The 19,613-nt window shown below is 46.3% G+C and overlaps 1 protein-coding gene across 1 annotated transcript in view; it reads right to left on the bottom strand.

Moving 5' to 3' along the window:
* Positions 1 to 19,613, bottom strand: part of CASQ2 (calsequestrin 2) — a 63,486-nt gene that overhangs the window by 3,584 nt on the left and 40,289 nt on the right. The window contains exons 8-10 of the mRNA XM_015066101.3: positions 12,538 to 12,592; positions 2,338 to 2,438; positions 108 to 182 (exon numbers count right to left, since the gene is read on the bottom strand). Coding sequence (XP_014921587.1) covers positions 108 to 182; positions 2,338 to 2,438; positions 12,538 to 12,592 — 231 coding nt within the window. The remainder of the gene's footprint in view (positions 1 to 107; positions 183 to 2,337; positions 2,439 to 12,537; positions 12,593 to 19,613) is intronic.

Raw genomic sequence — 19,613 nt, forward strand, 5'->3', positions numbered from 1 at the left:
CTGGCAAGTTTTTCATTTCAGGACAGGCTAGACTCGTATACGTGGTGGCCCAGTCAGGACAGGACAGTCTGAGGGTGCCTGAGCAAGCTTTCATGGGGTATACTCACATCTGTCACATTCACCACCCCAATCTGTGGCTTGAATAGATCAATCTTGAAAGTCTTTTCCCAATAGGCAACAAGCTGAAGCAACAACAAAAAAAATGAGATTAGACAGCAGACAGAGGGCATTCCCTGTTAAAGCCACATTTTGTGGCTGGACCCACCTGCCATCCCATCATCATAGGTCACCATTGATTAAAGGTCTCCAAAACATCTGCAGGCACTTTGAAAACTGAAGACTTGGCCTCAGCCCTCAAGCACTTTAAAGAAGTATGAAAACAAGATGTTATAACACAAACTATGAAAACATGTAATATAAAATCTTCTACAGCTGTAAGGAAGAATATTACAGAGATGGTCTGACGTTGATTCCCAAATTACTTGTGGCTCTTTTATAGTTTATGTGTGGCGAGAGAGCCATTTTCCCCCACTTCTCTTTCAGTGGCCCATTTAAAAATCCCTTACCTTGCACTACTCTGATCCACGAGGTGGCTGGGAAGGTAGTGAAGTGCCATCCAATTAAAAGGGTTGGTGGCGGGGGAGGCGTACGTTGCCAGGCTTGGGATCCACATGGACTAGACTGGGGGGGGGGGGGGGGGGGACTAAAGGAGTAAGGGGCCGTGGGGCTAAGACAGTGCAAATGTTCAGTGACAGAAAGTCTCCAAGGCAAATATATGGCTTGATGGGGACCAGGGATAGTCAGGAACCTGGATGTCGGGACAGTCTAAAGATTTCTCCTTTGTAAAAACCAAGATAAACAAACACACAGGGCAGGTTGAGAGAGCTGCTGGCCATCTGCAAGCCTGCATAACAAAACAGTCCGGATAAACTAGAAATACAGTCTGGCAGAGGCTAACTAAAAAAATGTTATAATATCTAGGATCTTAGGAGGCCATGACTCTGTTACGATTACCCAGAATGATGACAGTGACCTCAGGCGTCAGGAGAGTCTCTGCCTTCGATTCACTTACTCTGTATGTAGGGTTGGGTTTCAGGACCCTCAAACTCATGAAATCCCCTCCATTTTGACTATTTAATCATGATATGATCCGTCGTGTCCTATGCAACAAATGGTAATTTCGGGAAGAAGACAGGTTATCGTTTATAATCTAATGATAACTAAACGTGTACTGGTCACCAGCAGCTGGCTCATCCTAAAGTCCACTGACTAGCAGACAAAATTTTGGCATCACGTAATCCTGGGTCAGGATATCACGTCTACCACATAATAGTAGCCTCAACCTCGCCAGCTGTTTTTCTTTTCATCTGTCAGACAGGGATTATGATAGTCCCTACTTCATAGTGTTGTCGGGAGGATTAGATGAGATGGTCCGTGTGAAGAATTTACTATGGTTCCAAGCATACAGTAAATTAGCTACATCCATTATCACGACCACTGGGCTCGTGTGCTGTATGAATTCTGTTTATTATTCTCTTTAAAAGTAAGCATAACCCTCTCTCTCTCAAATAAAATTTGAAAAAAATTGGCTCAGGTCACGATCCCAGGGTCGTGAGATCGAGCACCCCCATCGGGCTCCACGCTGAGTGTGGAGCCTGCTTGGGATTCTCTCTCTCTTTCCCTCTGCCCCCTCTCCTTGTCCCTCTCTCTTTCTGTCTCAAACAAATTTAAAAAAAAAATAAAAATAGGCATAATCAAGGCTTTCTGGCCGTTGATCACTGACACCAGCAAGAGTTTGGGACTTTAATTTTCTTATACATTCAACATGTGCTAGATACAACAATGCTAGGACCTGGGAGAACACAATGCACGTGGCAGATGGTCTTTGCCCTCCAAGAACTTGCTCCTTCTCTCCATGAAGTTCTTAACTCCATGCAAAATGTTCAGGTCTGATTTTAATTTCTTAGCAACTCTGGTTCCCTTGGAAGGACGCTCCCCCCTCCCCCAGAACATGAAGGAGGCGATAGCAAGGGAGGTGGTGGGATGGGGACAGCAATGGACGTGCTAGCAGAAGAAATTCACCCCACTCACTCGCATGGGTGGGCCAGAGGAACCCCTGGTCTCCAGGGAGGTGAGTGCTGGGTCTAATCGTGTCAGTGCGAAAGTCAGTGTTGCCCCAGTGGCCAAGGTCTCCCACACCGGATGGGGGTGGTCATCGTGTTTCTGCAAGTGCGTCTCCTGATTCACACCCTGCTTCGTGCTCCCGGGGCTCACACTAAACACAAGCATGAGACTGTGAAGGTGACCGCCAAAGGTGCCGGGGTCTGAGCCACTCACCAGAGGAAAGTCATCCGGGTCAATCCACACGATGCTCAGGTCAGGGTTGTCCGTGTTGTCCCTGGCAACCTGTTTCAGGATTTCCAGGAACTCGTAACCATCTGAAGCAGGATTCGAGAAGGCTGAGTAACCCCAGCACAGACATGGCTTCCAACACCAAGAGCAGGGAGTGTGGTTTTTCCACGAGGGTTTCTTAGGCCTATTTGGTGCATACCCTTAATTATAGGATTATTCTATAAAATGAGTCAGATGAGAACTCCAGCCGCAAAGCAGCTTCCTCAAAGAAAATGATAAAAATTTTAAATAAAAAAATTAAAAGTTCACAGGGAAGCGGCTGCTTCTTAACTCAAAGCTGGGCTCATTGGCTAATCTGCACGTGAAAACTGACCAGGCTTGAGTCAGCAAGTACAATCCCAGATCAGAGGAACCCCTGCCTGGTCCCCGGTGCCCTGTGCCCTCTTTGGAAACCAGTAATTTGCCATCCCTGAGTTCTATATACCAAGAACATGTAGCCTGGATGCTTAATTTTCTACAACCTGGAATTTCTAAAACTTTCAAACTATGCTTCTGATTTACAGCTGGTTTCATAGCTTTGAGATAGCAAATAGGGTTTCTCTTCCTCCCTCACCATTTCCTTGTATGTCTGCCTTCCCCCAACCAGGCAGCAGCATTCATTGCCCCCAGGGGAGGGATGATTCATAAGAAAAGCAGAGACAAGCCTTGTGAGCCTCAAGAACACAGTTTTTTGGTTTTTTTTTTTTTTTTTGTAATAAAAATAAAAAATTAAGCCTAAACCTTTAAGGACTGGGAGCATAAAATTTATACCAGAAACAAAAAGTTTTGGAAGAATGGTTAGTAAGAAAAAGCACACCCTAACCCCACTACATCCCCACCCGACTCCAAACTAGAAACAAAGAGTGGAGACTCTGGGAAGTATCTGAGAATGAGCTCTGTGCCTGTGCGTATGTGTTTACGCATACGTGTTTGTACGTGCGTGTGCACAGATGTAAGCTGGTGTGTACATGTGTGTCCACACACAGAAACTCCACACTTCCAGGGAAAATCAGAGCATAGGGGCCTCAGGCTTTGTTTCAGAATGAAACTCAGGAAAATGGAAAGGCCCCCGAATCTCCTGGAGGACCCCTCAGTGCAGGAGCACTGGGGCAGAAAGGTCTGTCCCGAGGCCCCACCGAGTTCTCTGTGGTTCTGAGGAACATGGACGATGCCACAGTTGGGATGGACAGGACCAGAGATGACCTGCTGGGAACAAGGGCTGGAGACCATATGCAACCACAGCCGACACCGACCAGGTGAATAGTGCACCTGTCTGTGCCCCCGGGAAGCGGCAAGACCCCGGACCTCTAGGGATGGTGGGGTGAGGGTTGGGGTAGGGGGCATCGATGATCAGACCCAGTTCCCACTGGGTACAATTCAGGTTTGGTTCTAGACAATAAAGTTCCATGTCTGGCCTAGCTGATGTGTGGCCTGAAATGTACACCCTCTCTACAAGCAACTGGCCACCTGTCTCCTAATTCAGTCTGGTAACTGCCCTTTCATTGTAAATGTTTCTTCTTGTGCTGAGGTCCCAGGCACTTTAACAAGCCTCGCCCCTCTCCAGGAGCTCTAGCCTTTGCTTGGTAAAGATTTTTCTCTGCCCTTCCTCATCTCCAATACATTCCAGGCAAAATGCATGCCATCCTTAGCAATTCGGCTCTGAGTGGGTGGAGTCACTCACACTGTCACTAGCTCACACTGCTAACTGTTAGATTCAGACTGGGCCCCCTCAGGCCTTGCTATCTGGAGAGCAGAGTTACTGCTAGTAATCAAGAGGCCGCAGACTCTTCCAGCAGAGATATGCTCTGCCTGGGTGATTTTTCCACCCAGTTTCTGAATTACAGGTCTCCCTTGATATCCAAAAGTAGAACGTTCCTATGAACCAAAATGCTGTAAAGCCAAGAAGCAATAACATTTTATAAAATCCAAAATCCTCTTTGGATTTCTCTTCATTAGCAAAAGCAGGTATTAACACAGGACTTTTGTAAAAGCAGTGTGATGTAAAGCAAATGTTCGGTTAGCGAGGGAAACCTGGAGATCACGAGTTACCTTCTAGAACAGACCCTTGTGAGGAATAGGGCCGTAGGCTTTAGAGTTCATTGTCATTGTGGGGATTGGATGGGGTTGGGTCTGGGGATATTACTCCTGGTGCCTGTAGGAGAGGCTGAGGTCGAGCACTGCGTATTATGATACATAACCCACAGATTCCCTGTTCTGTGGCACAGTTCTATTTCCTGATATCTGGACACCACGGATCTCCCTTCTCTGGGGACAGAACTGTGCCACAGAACAGGGAATCTGTGGGTTATATATCATTACACAGACCACAAGGGGGAATTCTCCAAAAACACTTCCCATGACTACTTTCAGCAGCCAGAAGGAAGTACTCTGGAAGGTAAGAATCAAATTTAAAAGTGAATTTGAGGAGCACCTGGGTGGTTTAGTAGGTTAAGTGTCTGACTCTTGACGTCGGCTCAGGTTGTGATCTCATGGTTTGTGGGATCAAGCCCCGCCTTGGGCTCTCTGCTGATAACACGGAGTCTACTTGGGATTCTCTGTCTCCCTCTTTCTGCCCCTCCCCCACACTCACTCATGCTCTCTTGCTCTCTCTCGAAATAAATAAACTTTTTTTTTTAAAAAAGTGAACTTGACAAATCAGAAATTCACAAAGAGGATGAAATTCAATGACACAGACCCTGATTCAAGTAGAAACTAAACTCGAGATACAAAAGATGAACTCGCATAAAGGGAGGCAAGAAGCCAGTTGGACACTGTATTGCAAAGGGGCAAGGGGGTCACCAGAACTACGACTAAACAGGGGCGCCTGGGTGGCTCAGTCAGTTGAGCGTCCGACTTCGGCGCTGGTCATGATCTCATGGTGCGTGAGTTCGAGCCCCATGTCGGGCTGTGCTGACAGCTCAGAGCCTAGAGCCTGCCTTGGATTCTGTGTCTCCCTCCCTCTCTCTCTCTCTCTCTCTGCCCCTCCCCCACTCATGCTCTGCCTCTCTCTGTCAAAAATAAATTAAAAAAAAATAAGACTAAACACACAAGATAGCACTATAGTTTTCTGATGGAAAACCCTACAGAATGTTGGAATAAATACAAAGAAATGCTATGTACAGGAACCTTTTCTATTCTACATGCTAGAGCAGGCTTGGAGATAAAAATAAAAAAAAACTGAAGGAATAAAAATTGGGTTCTGCAAGAAAAATCAAATGGACTGGAGTTTTTACATAAACAAGAGAAGTGAAAATTTTGGCTTAATGCTTATTTTTAGGAATATAAAAGATTTTTGCATCTATAGAGGAGTAAGGAAATCTCAGAAAACATTCACAGTAATAAATGGATAAATGAGGTTGACATTAAAGCAAGAGAAACCTCATCCAGATCCAAAGGCAGCTTTTTGACTTTCAGGATGACGAATTCCATAATGGTCATAATCCTTCTCCTCCCTGGACATTTTCAAGAACAGAACAGACGGAAGGAGCCTGGCATGATGCTTAAACACACGGACCCTTGGGTCCAAATCCAGGTTCCGCCATTTTGAGTGTGACTTAGGGCAAGTCTTGGTTCCTCATCTGTAAAGATGGGATGATGATAATCATAGTACCCGTTTCATAAGGTGGTTGTAGGTTACATGAGTTCATACCTCTAAAGCACTGAGATGGTGCGTGGCACATAGTAAGCTTTAGCCGTTATTCCTAAATCATCTGGATTCTTCTGCTTGAATACAAGGAATTTGACTATTCATCTCTCCATTCAATGCATTGGTAATAAATACAATGATCTGGGCACAAGTGGTGGGTAAGATACAGTCTTGGCCCCATGCAATAGAGAAGACAGACTCATAGGAAGTTACACAGGGAGACAGTATGTGATGGGGTGGTTCCTTCTGGCCCCTGTTAATGACTCTATGACTGAAGGCTTCAGGGTGGCTGTGCCAGTAGGTGTAGCTATGAGAATCTTGCCTCAATATGTGGGTTAGAGCAAGGTTTGTCTCCTTTGTTTTGAAGTCATAAGCTAACTTGGATATTCTTGATTCAAGGTTCATAGCCTGATAGATACATTCTCTCCCCTTTATCCCAGCCTTGAATGTAGACCTGCTGGAATGGATTCTCATGCATCTGGGAAAGCTGGGTTAAGGTAGCTAGATTGGTTTCCCAGGCATTTAGTTGCTAAAATTGTAAGTTACAAGTTCAATTTCCTCTTAGGGACAGCTTCTGTTTCTTTGTAAAACAGGTGTCCAAGCAGGTGTCTTGGGAAAGGGAAACAGCCATGATGGACCCTCCCTTTCTGACCAGGAAGGCAGGTGGAGGAAGCCATATTTCACTTTTGTTATTCAATGTAAAGCAGAAGATGAGCCCACAATTGGGATCACATGAATAAATAGGTGGATTTGAAATGAATAAATGTTTACTTCATCAGTGATGCACTAAGCTTAGAGACCTTGTAAGAGTGTGGCTGTATATCTTTAATTGTTTTTGGCGGGGGGGACAGAGAGAATGTGTGTGCAGAGTGGGCGTGTGTGTGCGTGGGGGAGGGGCAGAGGGAGAAGGAGAGAGAGAATCTCTCAGGCAGAGCCTACGAGGGGCTCAATCTCACAACCGTGACATTATGACCTGAGCCAAAATCAAGAAGTGGATGCTTAACCGACTGAGCCGCCCAGGCACCCCCATGTATCTTTCAGAAGGAATAGTCCACGATTTTTTAAAAAGCTAGATTTGAAAAAAAAAAAGAGGAAATATTATTCTGTGCTTTTGGGAGGCCAGTAGTTATTTAGACACCAAAACAACTACAGGACTAGTCTCTGCATTTAATCTTCACATCTGGTCCTGATGGGGTTAGGGAGATCTTAGTATCTCCATTTTAAAGAGGATGGAATTGAGACACAAGGAGAGTATGTGGCTTGCCCGGCGTCACCTGAGAGCAAGGGGCAGAGCCAGGACTGTAACTCAGGTTTTTGGGCTGCACGTCTAGAGCCATTTCCGCTGTCGTTTTCCCTCTGAGAGTTCGGCACTCCTGCCAAAGCTGTTGCCATCTTCTTCCCTCAAAGTTGTGGCTGAGATTTGCAAGCTGAGTGTGAAAGCTTCAATAGTAGGGAAGCACGGGGCTCCAGGAAACAGCATGGGGGCAGCATCCTCTGGAGCAGGTGCACAGGGCCGCGCCCCCTCTTCCTCCCAGCCCCAGTGTGTTTGGTTGGCTAACTCAGCGGTGTCCCTGAGTGTGACTGGAGTCTCAGAGATCGACCTAAATAAAGAAGAGGGACCTGGCACTGTGAGAACTGTGACTCCCTCCCTGCCACACAGGCTTAGAACCTGATGTCCCATGACCCAGCGCTGAGGGCCAGTGTGGAGCCAGGTTTCCCACGGCAGGCGAGAGGCCTCTGGGAATCACAGCTCTGTGGGAGGGGAAACTGGTGATTATGCTCTCCTCCTCCCAGGCAGGGAGGATCTGGTGGGAATGAGGCTGGACCAAGCCCTGGGGGACAGTCCCAGCCGTGACAGGAGCCAGGGCTCTGTCTGGCAGAGACCTGTGTATCTCAGAGCCAAGCCCAGGGGCTGGGGGCCTGGATTTGAGCCCCAGTTCGACCACTTCTTAGCTATGTGACCTGGCGACGTTATTTAAGTTCTCCATACCTTCGTTTCCTCATCTGTACATCAGGGAAGATGATAAGGACCATACCTAGTACATAGGGTTGTGATACATGCACAGTTAGCACTTAGCAAGAACCCCAAATGCTAAGTTCGATAAAGCAGATTTGCATTTGGAAGCTCAAATAAGCAGTCAGTATGCCCACTGCAGACAACTGGTCTCAAAAGCATTTCGTAAGAACCTCAGGTGGTTGCAATCCGGTTGGAACAGGGCTTGGAGACGTTCATTCTGGGGCCAATCCGCGCCTGCACACGGCAGCCTGTCCTTGTGTTTCCAGCTTGTTAGTGCGAATATTCCCTGGGCCCTTGGAGGATATCCATCCAGCATGCGCTCATGTAGAAACGCCAGTCTGCGAACCTTTCAGCAGGTGTTATAAAGAAGATGTCAGCCCGATGCAGACACATCTAGGGGCGGCAGAGGAGAGGCGTTTGTTTTCAAACCTGTCAAACTGTGGCTCCGGGGGCATCTTGAGCGCAGGAGCGGGAGAGGCTCTGGAGGAGGAAGACGGAGCCGCACACAGGGCCTGGGATCTGGGGCGAGAGCAGAGCGCCAGACGTGTCCTTCCAGGGCTCAGAGAGCAGGCACTGAAGTCTGGGAACCAAGCTCACAGCTGGCATTGTCAGGACCGGTCAGAGAAGAGCCCTTGAGGGACCCAGATCACTAGGATAGACGGTCGTATTCCAAATCTGGGAACATCAGTGGACAGCGGGGAGGACGGCTGACCTCCCTCCTTTACTTGGCACTCTCTTCTCACTTCCCCCTTTCTCCTGCCCTCCCTGCCCACCCCTCCCTGCCCCCTCCCCATCTCCACGTTCCAGCTGCATTGCGCATGCTCAGAGCCCGTCTAGGGCCAGGTGGCCCGGCAGGTAGGGTGCTCAGCTACGCCGGCAAGAAATCGAAGCTCCTGTGTCTGCTCTGCCTCTGGCCATGTGATCTCGAGCACACACTATGGAACTTCTCTGTGTCTTTCACATGGTGGAGGTGGAGGGGGTGGTGAAGGGCAGCAGAGAGGAAGGAGGGCGGGCCGAGTGATTACTGGAGGCCATTGAGGTGGTAACTGGGAGGGGCCCCCAAGTCTGCAGCAAGGCCTTCCTGCGAAGGAAGCCTTCACAGCTCATTCCTGCTCTGCTTCCCCCAGCAGGCCACCCTGGCCTCAGCTTCCTCAGTTGTAAAATGGGAACAAAACGAGGGACGCCCGCGTGGGGTTCTGTCTCATAAGCAGACAAGTGATCATGACCATTTATTTCATCATAATCAGGACGGATTCGGAGGTCAAGAAAGCCTGCTGGAATTTGAATCTTGGCTTAGATACAGCAAGTGATTTGGGTCATTTAACTTCTAAAACCCGCTTTTCTCATCTGAGCTGGGTTGACAATAATCGCACATATACCGCATCGTGGTTTTGGGGACTGGATGAGGTCATCTCTGTATAGCGCGTTTCCTCAAGACTGTTAGCTCTTTAAGGAGAATCGTATGCACTTCCTGGATGTATGATCGTTCTTTGGCCAGCGGGTAAGGATTTGGTTGGGGCAATCGGCCATGTACAGCTTGTTAGCAAGAGCAAAGGTATACGAGCAACCACTGTCTGGGCAGGAATGAAATTCCTAGTCCTGCAGCCAGGCCCCTCAGCCCCGGGTTACACATCAGTGACCTTCGGATAATGACTGACTAGCCACACAGTCTGGACTTTCGCAGAAAAGCCTTTCCCTTTCCTAGGCCTGAGTGGGCCAGGCCCTCCCTTGATGAAAAAATCTGCTATGACACCACACGCCCCCTCTTTCAGTGCATTTCTTCCCGCTTCTCAGTAACAAGCCCAAGCTTGGGCTCCTTTGGGGAAAGACACAGCTTCGGGCCCAGGGATATTTGTGCAGGGAGGAGGTGAAAGTAGTTTCAGGAGCTTGATTCATTACAGCAGCAATCTCTGTCAAACAGGTTCCTACAACTTCTTGGAGGCCTCTTTGTTCCATTGTTCCGAAGAGCCAGACAGGCTTCCCCCACCATCCTGGAAGGGAGCAGGTGGGGCAGGGTGGGGGTGGGGAGGGAGGAAGCCCCCCCACCCCCACCCTGAGTCTGGCCAGCACACTGCTGCTGATGGCAATTCCATCTCTGTTCACACAACACCAGGAATCCGACTCTGTTTGATTACACCTTGTAAACCCTGGGCAATTGGCTTCCTTTGCTATTTTCTCCTCCAGGGGCAGAGGGGTAGCCAGAAACTGTGGAGAGAAGCTGGAACCATTCGGGCTTTTCTTTTTCAGTCAAAGACTAGATATCCTGGGAGAGTTTTTTCAACTCTGCAAGTCAGTGATGGGAAAACTGAGACAGAGTGGACGTTCAGAACTTTTAATAAAAAAAAAAGGGAGGAGGAAACCCTCAGGTAATTTGGAGCATACATTTGGTCTTGATACAATGGAACAGTGTTTGGCCCTAACACGGAGTGAATTACTGATGCATGCATGCTACAGAATGGAGAACCTCGAACACATTAGGCCAAGCGAAAGGTGCCGGGCGTAAAAGGCCACAGATTACATAATTCCACTTCTATGACATGTCCAGAATAATCAAATCCATGGAGATAGAAAGTGGAGTAGTGGCTGCCCGAGGCTGGGGGAGGAGAAACGGGAGCCACTGCTGATGGGCGTGGGCTTTCCTTCTGAGGGCCTGAAAACATTCTGGAACTAGATAGAACACAGCTTTGTGAATATATTAAAGCTACACTGAATCACACACTTTAAAAAGGTGAATACTGTTGGGGCGCCCGGGTGGCTCAGTCAGTTAAAGCACCCAACTTCGGCTCAGGTCATGATCTCATGGCCCGTGAGTCCGAGCCCCATGTCGGGCTCTGTGCTAACAGCTTAGAGCCTGGAGCCTGCTTCGGATTCTGTGTCTCCCTCTCTCTCTCTGCCCCTCCCTGCTCCCACTCTCTCTCTCAAAAATAAATAAGCAATAAAAACAATTTTTTAAAGTGAATATTGTCATGTAGGGATTATCTCTCAAGTTTGATTAAAAATTGTATGATAACAACATTTAAGTCTCAATCTGTAAGAACTACGCAGGCTGATAATGTATTAACAGCATGGCAGTGGAGTCTTGGGGCTCAGTCTTGGTCAGTCATGTGCTGATCTGATCACCTCCCGACAGCTGTTTATTGAGTATCTACTATTCGTCAAGGCACTGCACAAGGACCAGGTAAGCACTGATGGCCAAGACCATCTCTGGCTCCCTCATGACCTACCACTAATTCCTTGTGCCCTCGTGGGAAGTTTGCTCAGCTTCTCAGAGCTTCCTGGTCATCTCTATGAGTATACAAGAGGCCCCAGGCAAAGGCCACAGTCCTACATTGCCTGGAGCGGCAGTTCCCAAACCCAATGCTGTGTTAACTAACTCACCTCGGAGTTCCGTGAAATTACAGGTTTCTGAAAGTCCTGTTATAATCAGCCCCAGGTGGCTTTGGTGCTTGTGCTTCTCTGTGCTGGCAGGTTTGGAATCCCTGCCCGGGCACCTTGTGGCCCAAGGCCTGGCTGTTTAGCCATCCTAAATGAAATTCCCTGCCTTCCCTGGTTGCAATCTGGATTTGCCAGGTCTCCCCAAACACACTTCAGAATGTCCACTCACACTTTCCCTTTGGGGACGATTTATCTCACAGGGTATTGCCAAAGGGACCTAGCATTTTACCGCCAGCAACATTCATTTTTCCTGCACTTCACTCTTCACGGATGTGAAAAAGAGTGAAGCCAAGGGGCATCTGGGTGCTCAGTCGGTTAAGCGTCTGACTCTTGATTGCAGCTCAGGTCATGATCTCACGGTTGGGTTCTGTGCAGACAGCACTGAGACTACTTGGGATTCTATCTCTCCCTCTCTCTGCCCCCAACCTCCACTCAAAATAAATAAATTAATTAAAAAAAAAAGAGTGAAGCCAGGAAATAGTCATCCAGGTTCCCAAATAAAACCAAGTTACTCATCCATTTATAGGGTTATTTTGCACTTTAGAAATTAACTGCTAGTTTTGTCCAGTTCTCATTATTTGAGGGAATATTTTCTATGAAGTTTCCCAAGCACATACAGGATTTTACAAACCAAAGGGTACATTTGTTGTAATTCTAACATAGGATTGTTATTTATATAGGCTAGATCACACTGGTAAATAAACTTTTAATGTGAACAGAAGTTCTCTCTCTCTCTCTCTCTCACACACACACACACACACACTCCCTGTAAAGCTAGGATGTTTTCATATCCTCCCCAGTACTCAGTGCTCCTTCCTAGTTTGGCCAGCTAAGCAGAACAGAATGAGGTTATGATTCATCCACATCCCTTAGCCACCAGCACAACTGAAAATGAAGTCCTACGTAACAAGCGACCACCAGGGGGTGCCCAATATCTTGCAGTGGCCTTGCAGACAGGAAGTGAGGGAAGAAAAAGGAATGAGGACCCGCAAAGGTGAGAAGGCAGATCTTGCTCAAGGTACAAAGGGGAAGATTGGGGGTTTCCTACCTGGGTCACTCCTCTCTGCAAAGGCCACAATGTGGATCCCATTCAAATCATCTTCCTGGAGGAGAAAAGAATCAAAGGTTACGCTCCCAGGGGGAGAGATACTAAGGAGCAAGTCAGAGACAGACAGGGAGGCTGGAACGGAAATGGGCAGCGGGAAGGTGGCGGAGGGGCAGTGGACACGGGGGCTAGGGGAACAGAGGGGCGCACAGTAAGGAAGGAAATATTGATGAGCAACTGGGAGGAACACGTGCTGTTTGATAAATGGGTTTGCGAGACAGGAAAACACCACTACACACATCAGCACTGACAGGGCCTCACTCCCATGGGCTGCTGGGTCCAGGAGAGCTGCAGTAAAAGGCACAAGGAGGAAAAACGTGAGTCTGGCCCGTCAGGCACTCTGAGGGCAGCAAGCACTCTGCACCTAGCTCAGTAAACGCCGTTGTCGGCCTGTGTTTCGAGAATTCACCGCCAGAACCAGCGATTAGGGGAACTTCTGAATGCTGCTGACGGACCCTGCAACCGGCCGCAAACTGACAGCAGACAGGACTCTGAGGCAAAGTAGGATGTGGGTCTGTTCTGTTCACACAAGAATCATATACAAGCGTAGGGCTTCTCCGCTAACACACCTCCTGTTGAAGAACCTTTGTAGTCAGTAAGGGGCACCTTGCTGACGTTGACTTTCCAGGTTTCCTTCCTTGGGGTCCTTTCTGCTTGAGTCCCAAAGCTTGCCGAAGCAGTAAAGGCCTGTAATGGATTTCTATGAGTGTGGGGGGCTGTGGGAAGAGTGGATATGGGAGCTAGAGAAAGGTGAGGGTGTGACACTGACAAGTGGGTGTGGCTGTGGAGGCCGGGGGCCAGGCCAAGAATCGAGCAGTTATTTCACATCTGTGGGCAAGTGGCACTCCATGTTTCTACATCCTGGGCAGAAAGGACCATACACCTGTGTCTCCTTCACATCAATCCATCCCATCCCATCCATAGCAGGAGCTTTGGAGGACCCTCTGTGATGAGAACCGTGATTCCCCAAAAAACATGGAGAGGAAGATGTATAAGAAGGAGGCACCGGGGACAAATCTGAGTGAATACTAATGAAAGGGAGTCACTGGGCACCCTGGCTGTCACACTAGAATCATCCTATAGAAAAAACTCCAGGCATCTCAACCCTCCCATGATCCTCTGTTTTCATTTCAATTGATTTTAATGCTGGTGCAATCCTATCTAAATGCTAATTTTTTTCCCTTTGAGTTTGGAATGGACAAAACCTCCAAAAATTCTAAGAGAGATTAAATGGAAAATATTATTGTTAAAAACAAGAGAGTCGGCCTGGGCTTGGTCAGATGCCCCGGGGAATTGAATTGTACGGATATATATGTGTGTGCGTGCGTCTGTGTGCAAGTTTATTACACAAATCCGACAGCAACCAGAAGGGGAGTCTGAGGTTTGACTGTTTTACATTTGCTATTATCGCCAAAGAGAATATCCTGATCAGTTCTCATTAGGCAATCCTGTGTCTCTTGTCTCCTGCCATCAGCTGGAAGTGAGCAGTATTAACTCTGTGGAGCAGGCTTCATTTCTGTGTGTGCTTCTGGAATGCATTTGGAAATTGGTTTTGGAATTAAGAATCTATATTTGTTTGCTAAGAGTCTGCTCATAATATGCCTGTCACTCCCCAGGCCTAAGACAGTGCCTGGATGGCGGACTGATGGGGTTCAAAGATTCAGCACACAGCCCTGTGCTTAACACTTGCAAAGAAGCGGGTGCATGCCGGCTGCCAGATATTTTCAGTAATAAACTCACAGAGCGAGAATCCACGGGCAAGCCTAGAAATCAGGGTTGCTCAGTGAGAACCCAACATGCATGAGTGAGGAAGGACCAAGATGACCACCCACACGACTGAGACCACCCAGGGGCTTTCTCCGAACCCCACAGCCTTCGCTCCAGATCACCCATTTGGTCTTTGGATCATATTGCCTTGGAAACTATCTTTTTAATAGCACCAATATTCCCTTCTCAACCAGATGGCAAGCTCTCGCAGGGAAGGGATTATGCCTTGAAATAACAATGGTTAAAACGGCCACAATAGTATCTGCCACTTGCCATTTTTTGTATCAGTACTTTGTAAGTACATTATTTCAAAATCGCAAATGAAAGTCTTATTCCTGTTTAGTGCTTAAAGAATTGAAGTGACTTACCTAAAGCCACAGAACTAGCATGGACATGGCTGGGATTCCAGTCAGTTCTGTGTGGCCCCACATGCTTGTACTTTCTCACTGAAGGAGGTCCAGAATAAGCCACTGTGGCATAAAAATTACTTTGAGCCGAAGGCATATGAATTCCTGAAATCCTTTACCTACCTAAAAACAGAGCTGCCCACAAGAATTCAATTGTCATCAACCCGCCCCCCGAAAGTAGCTCTAATTTCTCAGATAGATATTATCACAAAACTATCAAATCTCCCATCTATTCCCCAAGGGCCCATTTCTCTTTCCAAAAAAGTCATTTGTTTTTCCATAAGTTCTCTTTTACCTCAACCTTCTAACAGGTCACCTATTCTCCCAGAACTGCCCCCTGCCTCTTCCATTTCCAATTAAGATGCTAAGCCCCTTCTTGAGTCACATTTCCTTGTAAACTTCCATGCATAATCGGTCATTAAATCTGTTTTTTGCTCATGCTAATCTGTATTTTGTCAGTTTAATTTGCAGGCCTTCAATACTGAACATAAGAGGGTAGAGGAAAGTTTTCTTCCTTGACATCACCTAAAGCAGTAGAATGGGTTCCATGAATCTGTTGTCCCCTGCAGGGTGTGTAGGTGTTTCAAACTCAGATTAGTGACTCTTAAGTTAAAGGAGGCTGATAAGGGGCCTTTATGTAAAGTGACTGAGCCCCAGATCCCCCAAAGAACTGGAGATCTAGAATTACTTTGGTGAATACTTTACTCTGAATTCTCTTTCACTTTGTATGTCCATCTGTCATAGCATCAACACACTGGACTGTTTATACATTTTGAGACTGTTTCATTTGCTCAACCTTGAACTCCTAAGGACATGACAGCAATGTTCATTTTTACAACCCCTGTGCTTAGCACAATGTAATAGGTTCTTATTAATGCCCATTGACTTAAAAAAAAAAAAAAGAATATGGTGATCAGAATCTTAAACACTTGAAAAATCTACAAAATATTAGATTCCAAGAAGAAACTAGTTACCCACCAACCAGATAAATTAATTACCACTGTTCCTGTTTTGCTCTGTTTCCTTCCAGGTTCTATTGAAGGTTTGTTACTCTCATTGAGTGGAGAGATGCAAAGGAAAAAAACATGCACTTAAAACTGAAGACTCCCTGGTGCAATGGGATGCTCCAGGGGCTTATCTGGAAGTTTCTGCCCCACCCCCACCCCTTTTAGAAGTACTACTTTGTTACTGCCACAGACAGAGGATTATTTTCTAAGGAACTATTGACTCCCATCCCTGTGGGCTTTTTCCCAGGACTCTGACCACTTGCCAGCATGGCGAGCCGGTTGGAAGATAAAGTGTCAAAGAGGAAGGACACGTCAGCACTCAGTCTGGACCACCTTGCCCCACCTTGATATTCTTTAAATATTCTAAATAAACAAATAGCTATTCGATTTATACACAGCAAGTATTGCTGGCCACCAATTTCTTTAGTAATATTCAATTCTGTGTTTTTTATGGCTTGCTGCTTTAAAAACCCGCACAGCTGGGGAAAGAGAAAAGCCGCTAGGTGCTCTAGCTTGACTTAGTTTTTCTATCTTATTTAAATATTTTGCAATGTCTAGGGAAGTGGGTGGTGAAGTTAAAGACTTCCAAGTTCATTAACTGGTCACTTTCTCCAGCATCTGTAGTTTCATCTGCCCATGGAGGTGCTGTTCTTTGGAGCAGAGCTCTTCTAGGTGGGCAGAGGTGGATGGGGAAGGTGCATGGAGGGTGGCTCCCCAGAAATCCCTCTGACTTCTCCTTTTTACGGATGGAAAGATGATGCTGGAAGGGTCTGTCCTGGCTTCCCGCCCTAGATGGAGACTTGGGTTGGTTAGGTCTGGTTATGGCCTCTGGGGAAGTCATGTGGGTTTTCCATGATGGGGTGCAGGAAAGAAGTAAACCAGTCTAGCTGCCCTTTCCTCTACCAGGTTTAATACACAGCCCTTTCCTGATTAGAAAACAACTGAATATATAATAATGTAGAAAATACCTGCTGTCATTGTTGTATCATAGCAAAAGGCTGTAACGTACCTTTTTCCTTAAGTGAAAAGGAAGCAGAGAATGACTTCCAGTGAAGCCAGACAGTGGAAGGGTCTTTCTGAACATCTGCCTCTGACATAATGAGAAGGAGCATTTCTACTGGGCGGTTTGGGGTGGCAGGGTGTTTGTGGTCAGGGGGAGGGGCAGGACACAGGCTCTTGTGCCATAGCACGTGGTGTCTTGGGTGTGATATGCTGTGTCAGTGAGAAAAGGCTTGAAGGCAGGGCATCTCTTAGGGATGAAGAAAATAAAAAGAACTAAGAATAAAGGCCATAGCACAATAGAACAGTGAGAATCACTCTCAATTTAAAATGGTACTTTGTGGGGGCCCCTGGGCGGCTCAGTGGGTTAAGCATCCAGGTTCGGCTCAGGTCATGATCTTATGGTTGTGAGTTTGAGCCCCGTGTCGGGCTCTGTGCCGACAGCCTGGAGCGTGGAGCCTGCTTCAGATTCTGTATCTCCCTCTCTCTCTGCCCCTCCCCTGCTCACGCTCTGTCTCTCTCTCAAAAATAAATAAACACTTTTAAAAAAATCATAATTAAAAAATAAAATGAATAAAATAAAATGGTACTTTGTGGGGTGCCTGGGTGGCTCAGTTGGTTGAGCATCCGACTCTTGATTTCAACTCAGGTCATGATCCCAGTGTCATGAGATCAAGCCCCGAGCTGGGGTCTGTGCTGAGTATGGAGCTGCTTAAGATTTTCTCTCTCTCCCTCTGCCCCTCCCCTGCTCATGTGCGCTCTCTTGCTTTTTCTCAAAGATAAGATGAGATGAGATGAGATGAGATGAGATGAGATGAGGTGAGATGAGATGAGATAAATAATAAAACGAAATAAAATAAAATAAAATAAAAAATAAAACAAAATAAAATAAAATATAAAATGGTACTTTGTGTCATGAAAGATAAACATCAAGAGCCTATTTGGGATTAAAGACAACTTAGAGAAACATAACAACAAAGTATGAATGTGAGATCCAAGATCAGATCCTGGGCCAGGAAAAAAAACATGTATGTATATATATATATTTTTTATGCTATACAGGGCACTAGTGAGACACTGGTCAATTTGAATAAGGTCCATAGATGAAATAGAATTTTACTAATTTCCTGATTTTGGTAAGTATATTGTGGTTATGAGAGAAATTCGTTGTTTTTAGAAAACGTCTGAAGTATTTAGAGGTAAGGGGAGTTGTATCTGCTACTTACTCTCAAATAACTCAGCGGGAAAAAAGTCTATATCTGTATCTGTCCAGAAGTGTGTGATAAAGCAAAGGAGATAAAATGCTAACATTTGGGGAATCTGGTAAACAGATCATGGAATTCTTTACATTGTTTTTTGTAAGTCTGAAATTATTTTAAGTAAAAGGTAAAAATGTTTTTAAAGGAATATTATTTTTAAAGCACTGTTATACACTTTTGTTATTTTTAAGTCTTGTCACAAGACCTCCTAAAGGTTACATTTTTGAGGGGCGCCTGGGTGGGCTCAGTCGGTTAAGCGTGTGACTTCAGCTCAGGTCATGATCTCACGGTCCTTCCATGGGTTCGAGCCCCGCATCAGGCTCTGTGCTGACAGCTCAGAGCCTGGAGCCTGTTTTGGATTCTGTGTCTCCCTCTCTTCCTCTGCCCCTCCCCTGCTCATGCTCTGTCTCTCTCTCAAAAATAAATAAACATTAAAAAAAATTTTTAAGGTTAAATTTTTGAAAGGTTTAAATGTTAGGAAAATATGTTGCCAAAGCACTGGGTTGTTTAAATAGGCCACTCCTCCAGACGGGATTATTTGCTCTTCTGTGTCCCATGAAATGTTTGCTCTGCCCTCAGATGTACAAATAAGTTACCAGGCAGTAAAACACAAAGTGTTAAGTTACTCATGGTTCTGTTCATCTGTCACTTTGGACTCTGAATTAAAGAATAAATAAATAAATAAGTGCCTCCATATTAATTCCTTTCTCCTCCCCCAACAGCCCCTGACAAAATGGTGCCTTATGGGGACATGGCTTCCTCTAGGGGACTCTACTAAAGAGAACATGAGATTTGGCTCCAAACGATCTAAACTGAAGTCCCAAGATCTAATGCTTATTAGCTTTGTATCCGTGAGTAGTTAACTTAATCCACATGACCACCAGTTGCCCCATGTAAAATGACGTTAAATATGACCTGTTCTACATTACTCTTTGGAACTGTTGAAACATCCAGCTTAAGAGGATATGTGCTTTGAAAAATGCTCCACAGACTTTGGTTGTTATCGTTTAGGGAATTTTGTGTAAAGCTGAGGTAGGAGGGGAGGTGCACCTCCATGGCCATCTTTCAATATCTATCTTTTTGACCCACCTGACGCATCATCTATGACACAGACCCAGGGAATAATCTGACTTAGCGCTTCCCAGCGCCTTGAGTTGACATTTATGAAAAGGGCTACCGTTGACCGGCCAAACACCTACCATGCTCTGGGTTCTTCGCACTGCTCGTCCCTAACAAAAAGCCCTGATTTGAGAAGCAGAAACTAACTAAAGCTCAGAAGGATAACATAACTTGATGCAGGATGCAGACCTACCAGGTAGCAGATTCTGGATTTGAACCCGCGTCTCTATGACCCCCACAGCCTGAGCTCCTTCCATTATATGACCCTGGGTCTCTGGTTGCCAGTCAAGAGAAGCCAGTAGTCACTGTGGGAAACCAACTCAGAGATGGAGTAATCTTACCTAGTGGGTGGTACCAAAGACTCTTCAACCAGGTCCATGGAGAACTGGGCTCTAATTTAACTTAATTTAAATGTTGTCCACGTTTCAAATACTCCACCCTCCAGACATCCATTCCAGCAC

The sequence above is a fragment of the Acinonyx jubatus genome, chromosome C1 (assembly GCF_027475565.1).
Source record: "Acinonyx jubatus isolate Ajub_Pintada_27869175 chromosome C1, VMU_Ajub_asm_v1.0, whole genome shotgun sequence".
Taxonomy (NCBI): Eukaryota; Metazoa; Chordata; class Mammalia; order Carnivora; family Felidae; genus Acinonyx; species Acinonyx jubatus.